The 16,264-nt window shown below is 43.5% G+C and overlaps 3 protein-coding genes across 6 annotated transcripts in view; all 3 read right to left on the reverse strand.

The window, feature by feature from the left end:
* pbxip1b (pre-B-cell leukemia homeobox interacting protein 1b) overlaps nucleotides 1-6,671 on the reverse strand; it is a 32,094-nt gene extending 25,423 nt beyond the window's left edge. For all 3 annotated transcript variants that reach the window (XM_070437430.1, XM_070437431.1, XM_024134915.2), the window contains exon 1: nucleotides 6,570-6,671. The gene's annotated coding sequence lies outside the window, so the exon portion shown is untranslated. The remainder of the gene's footprint in view (nucleotides 1-6,569) is intronic.
* Nucleotides 6,672-7,009: 338 nt separating this feature from the next.
* LOC111958994 (lens epithelial cell protein LEP503) lies at nucleotides 7,010-8,565 on the reverse strand. The gene is made up of 3 exons (XM_023980384.3): nucleotides 7,641-8,565; nucleotides 7,524-7,554; nucleotides 7,010-7,305 (listed from the first exon to the last, which is right to left on the reverse strand). The coding sequence occupies exon 1, from the start codon at nucleotides 7,869-7,871 to the stop codon at nucleotides 7,680-7,682; it is 192 nt and encodes a 63-aa protein (XP_023836152.1). The 5' UTR covers nucleotides 7,872-8,565; the 3' UTR covers nucleotides 7,010-7,305; nucleotides 7,524-7,554; nucleotides 7,641-7,679.
* Nucleotides 8,566-9,342: 777 nt separating this feature from the next.
* Nucleotides 9,343-16,264, reverse strand: part of shc1 (SHC (Src homology 2 domain containing) transforming protein 1) — a 40,390-nt gene continuing 33,468 nt past the window's right edge. The window contains exons 7-12 of one of the 2 annotated variants that reach the window (XM_023980487.3): nucleotides 15,617-15,743; nucleotides 15,385-15,535; nucleotides 15,034-15,091; nucleotides 13,346-13,474; nucleotides 12,816-13,060; nucleotides 9,343-12,670 (exon numbers count right to left, since the gene is read on the reverse strand). In XM_023980487.3, the coding sequence (XP_023836255.1) occupies nucleotides 12,542-12,670; nucleotides 12,816-13,060; nucleotides 13,346-13,474; nucleotides 15,034-15,091; nucleotides 15,385-15,535; nucleotides 15,617-15,743 (839 nt within the window). In that variant the 3' untranslated portion in view covers nucleotides 9,343-12,541. The remainder of the gene's footprint in view (nucleotides 12,671-12,815; nucleotides 13,061-13,345; nucleotides 13,475-15,033; nucleotides 15,092-15,384; nucleotides 15,536-15,616; nucleotides 15,744-16,264) is intronic. The other variant, XM_023980488.3, reaches the window with a different exon arrangement.

Genomic DNA, 16,264 nt, shown 5'->3' on the forward strand with positions numbered 1-16,264 from the left:
ACAGTACTGTTCCACTCCTCATTCTGCTACTGAAGACCCTACAGCATCAGTATGCTACAGTACTGTTCCACTCCTCATTCTGCTACTGAAGACCCTACAGCATCAGTATGCTACAGTACTGTTCCACTCCGCATTCTGCTGCTTAAACTCCTCATTTACATCCTCTGTTTTTACATGCACAGGAAGTGTGTGTGTGTGTGTGTACATGAAGTGCACACTCATGAGTGCATTCAGTCCTTCATTAGTAGTATAGTGCGTGTTGCTAGCATTGTGGCTACCCTGGCTTCTGACTGGCTGACGCATGCTTTGGCAAAGACAGGGGTTACTATGGCTCGGGCCATTGTAGAATTAGAATTAGTAGAACAGACATTCCCAAAGGAGCAGTGGATTGGCCTACACCCAGAGCCATATTAGGTGCAGGAAGGCCCAGTATTTTTTTTATTTTTTTTAAATGTTCAATTAATTGATGCCAACCACATAATCTCTTTTAATGTGCCTTAAAGTTCTACGACACATGCACAAAATGGCAAATTCTATTGTCATTCGGTGGATGGTGTATTTTAGAGAGCTAGTCCATTCTAGTCATTGTGATTCTATGTCTGGCCAGGAAGTGCAGGAGGCACCTCCACTCAGGCTGAAATTACTGGAGCAGAAACCAACTGACTGAAAATACTTGACAGGATTATAAAACGGCGCAATAAACTGCATACATGCATTAGTATGTTTCTTGAAAGCCTAGAAAAAAGTATCCTGTCTACTTTCAAAAGTATGTTCTTCTATTAAATTGGACTTTAGGCTACTTCCAATACGGGTTATTATTGTCATTGTGTCTGACACCATCTTCAATCATGCCACTTCTGTCAGATCACAGCATGACACACTTCAGTCCCCCATGTCTCTTCTCTGTCCCACAGTCATTTAGGTCTTCTAATCAGGCTCTTCCCTTGAGAGGCCTGTTGAACGTCGCCTAGGGCCAACGGAGCATTGTGGAGCATATCGCGGAATGACTTAAATATAGATATTAGCCTAGCTAAATATAGAGCCAATGAGATAGACTCCAAGACGGAGARAGCGAACAGTGCCCTGGTGAATCAATCAAACATGCACACGCATCCTGAAGGAGCGCCACTGTCTCAACTGTGGAGCATTTAAAGAGGCAGTGGCGACCCGTCATTCAGGGCTAAAATTATACAAATAACACATATATACATGTATCTGTTTTTTTGCATGTTATTTTGGCATTAATGTCAGTTTGCAAACAATCATTGAGTTAATAAAGCCGCATACAGTCTCTTTTTTGCTTTCTTAAGGCAGCTCCAAAATGCAGGTGTCTCATGGGGACACTAAGTCACCGCAAAATCTACGGGTAGAGCTTGAAAATTCAAGCCCCTTGGGTGCCCATCCAAGAAGGCTCAAGGTCTTTGGCCACAGATAAAATGTTGTCAAATCACATGTCTACGGAAGCTTTGATTGGACTGATCATGTCAACATCATACTTTCAATGTCCTAGCTAACAGTCAAAATCATGAACCAAGTCAAAAATCTACTGGCAAATGCTTTCAATACTTGTCATATGAAGAGAAATGATACATAAAATGTATCGTTGCTCATCGGCAATTGGACATAAACATTACACAAGAAGTTGGACATTTCAAATTCAACAATGAGTGGTTTGGAAGGAATCAGTGGCTAACTGCAAACATTGCAAAGCAATCACTAGCCTGCTAYTCAGTGGAGAGGGTGTGTAGTCCAAGTCTGGGTTTAAGGGTCTCTTTTCCAAGCTTAAAAGGATAAACATTCAAACACATGGGCCATAAAAGGGTGAATACATTAGCCATGCTGTCAACCCAGACTTCTACAGCATTCAAAACAACTGGAAACCTCAGACTTCAGTGAGTTCCAGACAACTGGGAACACGTAAAAATAAAAAGAGCTCCGACTGGGAAAATACGTTTTGAACGGTCATCCAACTCTAAATAACAAGTCGGGACTTGGGCCTTTTCTAGAGCTCATCTTGCGTTTTCCCAGTTGTCTTGAAAGCACCATAAATCCAGAGAATGCCAGACTTTGATGACAAAGTTTGACAACAGAAATTGCCCACGAAGGACCGCTGCGCCACCTTCCTGTTCAAGTGAGCATAACAAGGTGAGTCCGAAAATGTATTGTATGCTGCTGCATAAATGTGATGTTCCAGGGAGATATGTATACTTTAGCTATGAATGTATGTTGTGTAGTAAGCTGCCTCACCCTAATAATTTGGTCCCTTTCCCCCCTCATAATTAAAAATATATATATTTTACCTTTATTTAACTAGGCAAGTCAGTTTAGAACAAATTCTTATTTTCAATGACGGCCTAGGAACATTGGGTTAACTGCCTTGTTCAGGAGCAGAACGACAGATTTATTTTACCTTGTCAGCTCGGGGATTTGAACTTCCAACCTTTCGGTTACTGGTCCAACGCTCTAACCACTAGGCTACCTGCCGCCCTGTTCTGACTTGGTGGTGCACATGTAGCCTTTAGCCATGTTTTAGAGAAACGTAATCATCAAATATTGTAAGGGCTTTCATTGTCTGCGTATATGCCCCCTTTAATTTTCTTATGGTTTTCTCCCTGTACACCAAGTCAGAACCAGAGGAACAGCCCATGTTCTGAATTCTGTCACTGTACATTTCAAAAGTGCTGAACAAAGTTATATTGACTATGTCAATCCTAGCTCACTCATTGTCTTAATCGAAATTATGGAATGCTTCTTATCCGCTCGTTGTCCCATTATGACATAGTTAGTACATCTCAATTGTCAGTAGAAACCACATTTGTTTTAAAACTTCTTAGGAATAGCCCCCTTTTTTTTCAATTTTCACCTAAATGACATACCAAAATCTAACTCCCTCTAGCCCAGGCCCTGAAGCAAGGATATGCATATTATTGGTACCATTTGAAAGGAAACACTTTGAAGTGTGTGGAAATGTGAATTGGAAGTAGGAGAATAAACACAATAGATCTGGTAGAAGAAAATACAAAGAAAAAAAACAACCAGTCTTCTACCACCATCTTTGAAATGGAAGAGAAAGGTCACAGTTGTAACTATCATTGGTTGTAATTCCGATAGTGTCCACAAGATGGCAGCAGTGTGTGTGCAAAGTTTCAGATGGATAACTTGAAGCATGTGTGAAGTCCCCAGGTACATTTGGGCAAATCATGAAGGAGACATTCACATTCATGTGACATTTTTCTGCAAGAATATCGTCGAATCTGTATACTTGGACTTGATTTAGCTTTCCAAGTTTTAGTAGCCATATTATACGTTCAACATTTGCAAAACAACCAGTTTTCTTAACTGTGAATATCCTTATAATTTTTGTCCAAAATGAAAAGGGATGCTGTCATACAAGGTTAGTAGCTACATTTTACGACATATACATGGTTTCCGGATACTCCCGTAAAGCCCAGCTCACTGGCTATCTAGCTAGCTAGCTTTGTTTGACCCCGATTGGTGCTTATTTGACAAAGATACAGTAGCTCAAGTGATGACCGCCCACATCATCGGCGTGCCATTAAGGCATCGCACTCTGACCAAATATGGTGTCCTATAGGATATACTACACCCCTAACGATATAGTGAAGTCTTGTTACCTTCTAGGAACTCTGAGGAATACATATGAACATGATTTGACTTGTTAAAACAACGTTTAGGGTGATATGTTCACAGATTCCTTACTTTGCAAATATAACGAGTGGAAATACAAAATTGATCGTGCATGCCATATGGACCTTTTTAGGATATGAAAAATGATTTTATCTAACAAAACCACACTTCATGTTATCTCTGGGACCATTTGGATGATAAATCAGAGCAAGATTTCAGAACTTAAGTACACATTTCACCTTCAGAGGTGAATTTTTCAAACCTATCGCGGTGAAAAATGTGTTTTGTAGTTAGGAGCTCTCCTCAAACAATAGCATGCCATTTTTGGCAGTAATAGCCACTGTAAATTGGACCGTGCAGTTAAATTAACAAGAATTTAAGCTTTCAGCCGATATTAGACAATTATTCTGTATACTTCTGGCCCATCTTTGGACACTGTTAACTAACCTCTCCTTCCGTGGCCTCCAACTGCAAGTAAAACTAAGTGCATGCTCTTCAACCGATCGCTGCACACACCTGCGCGCCCATCCAGCATCACTACTCTGGACGGCTCTGACTTAGAATATGTGGACAACTACAAATACCTAGGTGTCTGGTTAGACTGTAAACTCTCCTTCCAGACTCACATTAAGCATATCCAATCCAAAATTAAATCTAGAATCGGCTTCCTATTTCACATAAAAAGCATCCTTCACTCATGCTGCCAAACATAACCTAGTAAAACTGACTATCCTACCCATCCTTGACTTCAGCGATGTCATTTACAAAATAGCCTCCAACACTCTACTCAGCAAACTGGATGCAGTCTATCACAGTGCCATCCGTTTTGTCACCAAAGTCCCATATACTACCCACCACTGCGACCTGTACGCTCTCGTTGGCTGGCCCTCGCTTCATATACGTYGCCAAGCCCACTGGGTCAAGGTCATCTATAAGTCTGCTAGGTGAAGCCCCGTCTTATCTCAGCTCACTGGTCCACCATAGCAGCACCCACCCGTAGCACGTGCTCCAGCAGTTATATTTCACAGATCACCCCCAAAGCCAATTCCTCCTTTCGCCACCTTTCCTTCCAGTTCTCTGCTGCCAATGACTGGAATGAACTGCAATTTATAATTTTTTTATCACTGAAGCCTCATATCTCCCTCACTAACTTTAAGCACCAGATGTCAGAGCAGCTCACAGATCACTGCACCAGTACATAGCCCATCTGTAAATAGGCCATCCAACTACCTCAGTCCCATACTGTTATTTTATTTATTTTTCTCCTTTGCACCCCAGTATCTCTACTTGCACACTCATCTTCTGCATATCTATCACTCCAGTGTTTATTTGCTAAATTGTAATTATTTCGCCACTATGGCCAATTTATTCCCTTACCTTACCTTATTTATTCCCTTACCTTTATTCCCTAAATAGAGGTGAAATAAAAATAAATTATGTACCGGCATTTGTTGTTTCTCTAAAATCTGCGTTCTTGACATAACGCGCTGCATGATTTACAACTTTTCCGTTGACGGGGCGCTGATTCTTAAGTCAGCCAAATCAGCTATGTTTTATAAAAGACAGTAAATGAGGCTGAATGAACAGTCGCTGCCAGACAAGACTCCGCTGATAGCCAGGTGTAGCAGTGGTAAGGATTCATTCCATGGTGCTAATAAGAAAGCACCGTTTGTCACCACTATAGTGCAATTAATGTATTGTTGATATATATATATTTGCCCCACCAAGATTTACATGTTAAAAAAGCCACTGTAAATAGTACATGTTCTCTAGACCTATAGTAAGTAGCCTAGAATTCTAAATAAAATAAATCTAGCTTGTTTAAAGAAAAAAAACATTTGTAAAAATATGGTGTCAATGAAAGATACCCTCATTCTTCCGTACTCGCTCTCTGAAGTGGATCATGTCTAGAAGGGATACAGCTTTTGTCAAATTGAAGTCAAAAGTTGAATTTTTAGCTAACTCCTAAACCTTTTCCTAATCTTAACCTAATTCACCTAACCTGCTATTTTTATTCGCCCAACCTGCTGCATAAATTATCTTAAACCTGCTACGAAAAGTCAATTTTAACTAAAACTGTATCCCTTCTAGACAAAACCTCCGAAGTGGTGCATTAATTTGGCAGCCATGGAGCTCTCGACAGAGTAGCGAACTTCTGAGACACACACTCTTGACCCATCAACTCCACAAATTAACAAACGCTTCGGCGCCAGTGGTAGTACACTTGGCCTATACAGGCGTCCACTGCAAACTGCACTTTTTCCTCTTTATATTTGCTTAAATAGGCCTGGGTAATAGAGAAGGTTGTGCTTTCAAACGAGTTTCTCTCATTCTCTTTCATCTGAAATGACATTTATTTTTGCATTGTCACATGCTTCTTCCGTCTGTGTGCCAACAGCCTATTATATATCTTTATCTGTCTCGGCGAAAGAAAATGACCAAAAATGGTCACAACGCTACACTGCTGGCCTTGTCTAGTCGACGCTAGGTTGTAAAATGTTTAAACAAGTGTTCAACCTAAGCCTGGCAATGAATCATCGCTCCCTGACACAATTTGCATGTTAGCCCTGTGTCGACAAAGAAGGTGTGTACTCTGAAATGTCAACAACTGTCACACCGCATCTCCACCGATGAACCATGAAAAAATAAAATCCTAATCGAGTGAAACATTGTGACCATCGGTGGTAACACAATATAGAACTAAATAATACTGAAACTTTACTACATCCGTTATAAAACATGTACTATTCAATTAAAAATAAAACCTGTTATCTGCCAACCTACTATGAAAAACTTTAATCCCTTCCACCGAAAATCCAGACAGTTACTTTAACCTCTGTCGAGAACCAGGAAACAGTAACATCTAAAGACAAAATGTTAACAAGAACACAAAGTAACATTACATGTTCTACTGCACTTACCTCTCTGAACGCGTTGTTTCCCTTATAAATGGCAATTGTGTATCAATTCCTTTCTGCCAAATTAATTGAATGATTCCAGCTTCGGAACTTGGAAGAGTCTCTTTGACACTTGCGTGAGCCACGCTCTCTTGTCCAACCGGGAAGGACATTCTCTGACGTCCCACCCCTCCTTGCCCATCTCGCCAATGATAATCGCTCTCTCGTGTCGCACAATGTGCACACTTTCAGATTGATTGACACACGCAGGTGATAAGAGTGGGTATGCAAAATATACCATACGCAATGCTTTTCCGATGTTGAGTGGTGCCACCTGACACTATGATGACATTGGCAGATGTCAGGCTCTACTTTTTTGTTTCTCACACACACACACCACACACACACACACACACACACACACACACACACACATCACCTGACTCTGGTTGGCACAAACAAAATCAGATATTACATTCATTTTTATTCCTTGCATATTAAGACTGTACAGAAATTAATAAAACTTGGAATTAAATGTGACCTAAGCAGCATCAAAAGCCATGTCCATTGCCTCACAGGTTTGGTTTCTCCACAGGTCTAGGATCAGCTGATTGGTGTTAAGACGATACTTCACACACACACTGCAGGTCTCCAGACCGACTGACTCAGGATCAGAGAATAACAGAGATCCTCTGATACACCAGGCAGCACATCAGTTTCTCAAGTCTCCAGACAGGAATACAGAACTGCATCATGGGCACTAAGAGGAGCAAATCCACACACCAGGGCCATATAGTACAACATGTAAACCATAACATACTACACAGTCCTACATATTTGGTAGAATATTTAACAGGTGACATGTACCGTAGCTGAAAGGAAATTATGTTGTCAGTAAACAGTTTGGCAAACATCTTCTATTTTGGAGTCAAACTATGTACAGTATCTAATGTATGTAATGACAAGACTCATACTTACACCGCTTCACACGCTGTGTTTAACATCTTAGCTGGTGAGAGAAAAACAGAGGATAAAGAGTGAAAAGGAGGAAGAGAGAAACACATCCAGAGAGAGATGCAGGAAAGAGAACCTCACCCTCGTGCCCCTCTCTCCCTCTCGTAGTGTCTCAGTCAGTCAGTCCAGTATCTCCTTGATGCACCAGCAGCAGAGTACGAAGTAGAAGCACTCCTTGAGGGACTGGATGAAGCCATAGGCAATGTTCCCACCAAGGAAGTTCTTCCCTCTGCCTAGGCCCATGGCCATGTCACGCAGGTTCTGCCCGAGGGAGGAGGGCATGGCCTGGGGGAGAGGACGCTGGGGGTGCATGGTTCTGTGGCACTGCTCCACACGGAGGACAAGAGGAAGAAATTATAGAAATGGGAGATGAGAGGAATAGGGGTCAGGTCAATCCCAAAGGAGTTGAGGAGGAAAGGAAGAGGAGAAGACCAGGGTTGGACTGGGTGTGAGTGGACAGAGAGCTCCTCCTATAGTGACATCAACACTACCAACACCAGGGGGTGTTCTCTCAGCTCCTGATCTTTCTCTATTCTATTCTTCTACACTCTGGAACACAGACACACCAGTCACCCCTGGTTGTGAAACATTCTGTTCACTGGCTCTGGGTGTGTTCTGCACCCCACCACCCCTCTCTCTGCATCTCTAGGGTTTTTGCCAGTCTGGAACAGACTAGCTCGGTGCTCTCCGTCTCTCTCTATGTAAAGCATAATCTATCCACCACACCTACAGTACACCCCTCAGGATAGTTCCAGTATCACCTGCTCAATGCAGCTCTACTGTAAAAGCGCACAATATGCCTCCTCTCTTTGTCCAGGACTGTGTGACAGCCTATTGTTTCTCTCTTCTGGTAATCTGTGTTCTGAACAGGTTGAAATAAGTAAGCCCCACTATTCTGATTTCTATATTGTTGGATGACTGCGTGGTGGTCATCGTCCAGGTTGAAATTATTCTGTGAATGACAGCTATAGGACATGTTCTCACCAGAGGTCTGAATATACAACATTTGCTGACATGGACCCTTGCACCAATACACATTCTCTAACCCTAGACCCTACTGTACACCTTGGCACTTAATGTAAGGCACAACTAGCCTCCCCCTCCCCTTGGTAATTCAACTAGCCTCCCCCTCCCCCCCGTGGTAATCAACTAGCCTCCCCCCTCCCCCTGTGGTAATTCAACAGCCTCCCCCTCCCCCCTGTGGTAATTCAACTAGCCTCCCCCCCCCCCGTGGTAACTCAACTAGCCTCCCCCTCCCCCCCGTGGTAACTCAACTAGCCTCCCCTCCCCCCTGTGGTAATTCAACAAGCCTCGTCCTCCCCCTGTGGTAATTCAACAACCTCGTCCTCCCCCTGTGGTAACTCAACAAGCCTCGTCCTCCCCCTTGGTAACTCAACAAGCCTCGCTCCTCCCCCTGTTGGTAACTCAACAAGCCTCCCCCTCCCCCTGTGGTAACTCAACAAGCCTCCCCCCCCTGTGGTAACTCAACAAGCTCGTTCCTCCCCTGTGGGTAACTCAAAACAAGCTTGTCCCCCCCTGTGGTAACTCAACAAGCCTCGTCCTCCCCCTGTGGTAACTCAAGTAACTTCTTCCTGCCCGATCCTGTCTCTTTCCTTGTCCTGTCCTCTCATAATCTCCTTGGTCGTCTCCTCGAAGTGTAGAACTTCAATTAAAACAATATATAGTCTTCACCTGTATTTAKCAGAATAAATAAGTAAAGGGGATATGTTCTATTTAATAGTTATGAATCAACATTTAAGAAAACATCACAGGAGACCAAAGAGTAAATCCAGAAACTGCATTTTAAAGCCAAACTCACCAAGAAAGATGCATGATATATGCATTTATATGCAATCTGTGATTTCAGATACAGGTGTAAACAGATGTATTTTCCCACAAAAGAACAAGAGTATTACAACAGAACTGTAAAAAGTACAAATTTAAAATCAATATTTGTGAAGGCTAATTGAAAATAACCCTTTGGCTTTCAAAACTAAAATCAAAAAGTACATCAAAACAACAACAATATAGAAACTGTAAAAAATGATTTCCATGCAACAAAGGCAACTGTGATGAACAATGACAACACTAGAATGCTTCACAAATGATGTAGAGGATAGATTATTCCTTTTACACACACACCTTGGGGCTTGTATACTAGTTTCCTTGTTGCCTATCCAGGACCTATAGTCACTTAAACAGTCTGTGTCTAACACAGCTGTCCCTCCTGTGTGTTTGTGACAGAATGAAGCAAAGGCCTCACACACAGAGCACACATGCCACCATGTAAGAACTACACAGCCCCCTACACTCCCAACCATAAACTCTGATCATCCACACATCCTCTCTCACAACACACACACACAGAAGCACGATGAGAAAGATGAATAAAACAGTTACCTGTCCAGGCTCAGAGAGCCCTTTCTCATGACTAGAGTTGCAGAATTCAGATAACTTTCCCCAAATTCCCCGGTTTCCCAGAAATCCTGGTTAAAATAATCCTAGAATTACACGAGCGAATAAGCAGGAATTCCATGAATCCTCCAACCAGGATTTCTGGAAAACCAGGGGATTTTGCAACCCTCCTGATGAGACAGAAATATTTTGTACAGCAGGTGGCAGATCCCAGTCTACTCTTCACTTCCACGTTTACAGTTTGGTTTCAGCCTCCCTCAAAAATCTGGACATGGTGCATTGGCTAGAATCAAAATGACTTGGATTCAGAGAGAAAAGTATTCTGTGAGTATTACATATGAAATACAGTATCTGGTTCTGTCCCACCCATTTTATTAATAAAATCTAAACAATAAAGACTTTAATTTCAGAACCAAGAACTCAAACCGACCAATCAGATCTGATGTTATTTACAGGTGGAGTGGAAATCCCTCCAATGAGAGCTGCGACATCGAGCAACCGTGACAACAACAAGTGACAACAGGAAGTAAGAATGAATGTGCAATAGAGGAGCGGATTGCCATCACTGGACCTGGGTGGTGAGAGTCAGTGTCCTTTTTGCAGTCTTTGATGGCCTGAGAGACCATGTGACAGGATCCAACGGTCCACTACATTTGGATTAGGTACATCAACTGACTGTACAATAAGCACAGTACATTAGGTGACAGACTGCACTGGAGGGAGGTGACTGCATCGAAGAAACAAGGCACTAGTAAAAGACACAAAAAATATCATGGAGAAGGAGGGAGAGGAGAGGATGATTCCTCCACTTTCTCTCCCTCTACTATCTTCTAATTCCAAGGAAAACAACACGTCAAAGTCCAACGTCTGACCAACGTTCGCGAAGCTCCCAGATTCCATTGTGAACAGTGCTGATAACAGTTTTCCCTGCAGTGAGCTGAGAAGAAACACATCACACACTAATGCTAATGCTAACGCTAATGCTAACGCTAATGCTAACGCTAATGCTAAAAGCTAATGCTAACGCTAATGCTAAAAGCTAATGCTAACGCTAAAAGCTAATCTCCTGACCTTGCAGCACATTTGGAGAGGAGATAAGATCATTGCTTTGAATGCTCTGGACCGGATGCTTTCGGCATTAAAACACACTTCATCCAGTATGCCCCCCCAACCTCTCCACCCCCTACCCGTCCAGACAGAGACATGGCTATAGATTGTCAAGGCAAACCGATATTAACAACAAATCCATTGAAAAGCAAGAAAATATTGGCAATAATCTGAACTACAATTCCAACACAGTACCGATTAAATTGTGACAGCCGCATTTGGGTTGACTGTGACATCGTCGTAGAATTGGTTTTGAGCTCTTTCAGATGACATCGTGTCTAAGTCTGATGACATCTCTAGATGTGGAACCTCCCCCCTGCCCCTTCCCAGTCTTCTCTCCATCCCTCTCTATGTAAAGACACTATACTCCCAATGAWGGTACACATGACAGATACAGACTAACACACTGTATGTTGGTGTATGAGTCATCTCCATGGTTTCTGCTGCCCCAGTCCAACCAAGTCCACTTTCTTTGTCATGATCAGAGCAGAAAGGTAAGACCAGTCCCATGCAGACAGAAAGGTAAGACCAGTCCCATGCAGACAGACAGGGAGACCAGTCCATTGTAGACAGACATGCGGATGTCGGATGGGCATGAATCACATCCTTTTTATCAAACTCCACCTTTGGAGGCCGGAAAGAAACCGTGTCCATATTTGGACAGACGGAGACAATGGTTGTTGGCATAGCAACCCCCTTTTTGCATACAGAGACGTCCTCCGTGACATCACCAGGTATCACTCAGGGGGTCAATGGTCAAAGATGAAAAGTATTTTAATGGGAGTGGCTTGAGGGTGAGCGAGGGCCCTGATTGGTGTGGACACAAAAACGTCTATGCATATTAACAGGAGGCCTGATCTCAGTCATGATTGGTTATTCATGTGTTCCACTGATATTTGATTGGAGGGTCCATGTCCGAGCTCTCTGATGAGTCCAATCATCAGACAAGTCTTTGGAGTGCTTCTGTGACGGTGAGAGAAACTGTTTCCTCTGCCATGTCTGGATCAAGACCTCTCCCCCATCCCTCCATTCCTTTCTCTACGTTTCACTCCTCCCCTCCAAGGTCCATAGTCCTCCTTTACTATGATTGTATCATTTCTGAATTATTCTATGGCATGATTTAATTAATAATGCTCCGTTTTTTACTAAATTGTATTAATTTCTGTCCCAATGAGAAGGAAAATAAAGTGTTCCAAGGTGTTACTCCCACGTTCTTTGGAGGGATGGAGGGAGTGGACCTCGATGACAGAAGGATGAACAGAAGGAGGGATCACGGAGGTAACAGTGAGTCGTCCAGGAGGAGAGGAGGGTGTGAGGAAAAGCAGAGAACAAATGATTTTGGCAGAAAGAGTGACAGAGGTGTTTTTTTGGCTTTCCTTAATGTTGTCAGCACTGCTTATGTGTGTAGTGTTTCTGAGAGTGTGTGTGTGTGTTGCATTGCTGTATTTGTGTGTGTGTGTTCAGGCCCTGTGCTCCACTGGTTGTTGCAGACACACCTCACTGCCTGCTGATACGATGGGCAGTCTGTTGTCCATGTGGTAACTGATCAGGTGGCTCACACTCTCAAAGTGGTGGTCTTTGGTACGTACCTGAGGAGTAGGACAACACACACACACACACACACACACACACACAGATAGAGAAAGGGTCAACAAAACATAGCACGTCACAGCTGATAAGTGGGAAGGGGTCGGATGGCTCGCTCTAACTCAGACACCTCTCCCTGCAACTCACCACTCCCTCTGGGTCGACCAGTAGTAGGTGCTTGGGCTGACCCCCCTGTTGTCCAGTGAGGACGTACTGTCCAGGGGTGGTGCCTGACTCTCGGACCAGGAAGTCTCCATCACGGGTCAGCAGTCTCTCAGCCTGCCTGCGACTCAGGCTGCCGTGGAACCAGGCCTCGCACTGCAGCTGTTCCACCARAGGGGGCGCCGCTGAGACCCCCAGACCTGATACACCCAGGGAATCATCAAACGGCTCTGAGAGGAGAAGGAGAGAGGGCAGAGCTAGAGAGACGTTGTGAGACTATACGAACAGACCAGATTCATTCTTGATACATTCAGGATACCAATATTCTAATTTCCCCTATGTCCAAACCCAAATGAATAAACGAATGACTTCTACTGTAGTGTAATTACTGCAATATAGCTGATAACCATTCTAATTAGTCTTATCTGAGATTACTGATAGTGACTGCTACAGACTGCAGGGCCAGTCGATGTATTGTACACAGACTCTAGCTGATAGGGCCAACTGGGACTCACTCATGTCGAACGCATCTCTGTGAGCGTTGCCATTGGCTGCAGCTGTTGTGGGGCGGGGTTTATCCACATTGACGTATGAGGGGTCATCACACAGGTCCCGCCCTCCCTCCTTTGCTCCCACTGAAACAACCAATCAGAGGAGTTTAATCACATAACTGTCTGTCGGTATCACCTGGGAGGTGTTCAGTGATGGGAAACATTTAGAGTAGAACAGATATATAGAATATCTGCTCTGCGATGTCACAGATAGAAGAACCCAGATAATTCACAGGATGTATAAATCTGAGGCATCCGTTTAGAACTTCTTCTCACCACCAGATATGGTGATGAGAGGAAGTCCAGTGGCGGGAAGTGGGAGGAGATGGATTTAGATGAAACCTACTACAACTACTAAGGACATGGTGACCTCTAGTGGACAACCAGAGACTTCAACAACCAAAGACTTTCTGTTGAACTATTCGTCACAGACGTATCAGGCGATTTCAGCAGAGCGAGTCGACAAAGACATACAAGTGTAAATATGTTCATTGCATTTCTAAATCTGAATGAGCGGGTGTTAGGGTGCTAAATATCCATATTTACAATGAACGTATTATTCAACTGCATGTACGATAGTTGAATTCCTTTGTCTCTCCTTCTCCCGCTCTTTCTTTCCCCAGCCCTTTCACTGTGTAAYCAGCCGTCATATCGGGTTAGTCCACTAGGGACTTTTCATTGCGTTATGTTAGTAATCAACGCATAATCTATCCTGTGTGTGTGTTTATGTCATTCTGTGTTATTATTTAGTTAGTTAGTAAATAAATAATTAAGCTAATTTGTGTATCGCTGAATCATCATGCAGATTAGGGTTGGTGCAGATTTAAGTCAACGACGTTCAGAATGAGACTGATATGAGGTAATAATAATTAATGTATGACTAATATGATAAAGGTATATTCTGATATTCTTCAGTGAATTCGGGGAAATGGTAACTCATTAAACAAACTTTTTCTGTGGTGCCCCAAGATTGCTAATGAGTTAATTGTTACATCATTAATTTAATCACATAATCATTTAAACGTAGTAAATTGACTTGATTAAATAATTGTCATCGCATTAATGGCATTCACGTCACGACACCCTTATGGGAACACAGAGACCAGTTGACACACTTGCCCTAGAGCAAACACACACTGCCCTAGAGCAACACACACTGTCCTAGAGCAACACACACTGTCCTAGAGCAACAACACACTGTCCTAGAGCAACACACACTGTCCTAGAGCAACACACACTGTCCTAGAGCAAACACACACTGCCCTAGAGCAACACACACTGTCCTAGAGCAACACACCACTGCCCTCCTAGAGCAACACACACTGCCCTAGAGCAACACACACTGTCCTAGAGCAACACACACTGTCCTAGAGTAACACACACAGGGTCAATCTGACTCATTTCCTCTCACTGTGTCCGTGTCATTCTCTCACTGCAAGTCATTGTATTATGTGTCACCTCATATCCTTTAGCTGAGTGTGTGTGTGAGTGAGTGAGTGAGTGTGAGAGTGAGTGTGAGAGTGAGTGTGAGAGTGAGTGTGAGAGTGGGTGTGAGAGTGGGTGTGAGAGTGGGTGTGAGAGTGGGTGTGAGAGTGGGTGTGAGAGTGGGTGTGAGAGTGGGTGTGAGAGTGAGTGTGAGATAGATGACTCACTTGGTAGAGGGGGAAGCGGCTGCTTGTGAATATCATTCTGACCCGGCTGTCCATAGGGCTGAAAACACACACACCAGAAGCAATTAAGATACAGATGGAAAAACATACATTACACTGACCAACTGACGAGACACACACACACTGTGAGGTGAATAAGGAGAGCGCCAGAGAGAGTGGAAGACTAAGACCTGCTGTGATGTGAGGGTGAGACTGGGTCAGATGATTAGCCTACATACTGAACTGCTCTCTCTCCCCTGGAGCTGCAGTCTGGATTCAATACAATTGACGTGTGTGTATGTATATATATATATATATATATATATATATATATAATATATCTATCTATCTCACCAGCGTAGCCCCAGGGCGGGCCCTCATGTCCACCAGTCCCCCAGGAGGAGGTTGTTTCCCGGGGAAGTTATTATAGTACGGAACATCTGCAGGGGGCGGTGCTCCCTCATCTTCCTCTTCCTCCCACGCTGAACCGTCAAACGGAGCCATCCTGAGAAAGGGGAGAGGAGTCAGAACTCAGGAGTGAGAAACACACACACACACACACACACACACACACACACACACACACCTGTCATGGGGGGTGACCAGTTTGGGGGGGTTCTTCAGGTATTGTTTGAAGCGCAGTTCGAAGGCCTGCCCTATCGTACTGATGACTTCCTGGGCCAAGCCCTCCGAACACTCCAGGATATGACACGCTGGACAGAAAGGAAGCAAAGAGGAGGGTAAACAACAGAGGTAAGGAAACAGAATATTGGCACTGCCTCACTGTCCAAAGAAAGGTACTGAAAAGGGATTGGATGTGCTGCTGGATAAATATACTGAGTTTGTGTTTATTTTTACATGGACAGTGCACATGAATCAATGTTTCAGTAAAAGTGCCGGTTTTAGCCAGCTGTGTGCTGCTGGGTGGATAAATCTATTGGAGGGATGACATTGATGTAAGGTACTGAACAAGGACTGAATGTGCTGCTGGATAAATCTATTGGAGGAATGACATTGATGTAAGGTACTGAACAAGGACTGGATGTGCTGCTGGATAAATCTATTGGAGGAATGACATTGATGTAAGGTACTGAACAAGGACTGGATGTGCTGCTGGATAAATCTATTGGAGGAATGACATTGATGTAAGGTACTGAACAAGGACTGAATGTGCTGCGGATAAATCTATTGGAGGAATGACATTGATGTAGGGTACTGAACAAGGACTGGATGT

This window comes from Salvelinus sp. IW2-2015, linkage group LG35 (assembly GCF_002910315.2).
Source record: "Salvelinus sp. IW2-2015 linkage group LG35, ASM291031v2, whole genome shotgun sequence".
NCBI lineage: Eukaryota > Metazoa > Chordata > Actinopteri > Salmoniformes > Salmonidae > Salvelinus > Salvelinus sp. IW2-2015.

Coding starts and splice junctions, on each gene's coding strand:
- LOC111958994 (XM_023980384.3), bottom strand. CDS start 7,871: ATGCACCCCCAGCGTCCTCTCCCCCAGGCCATGCCCTCCTCCCTCGGG.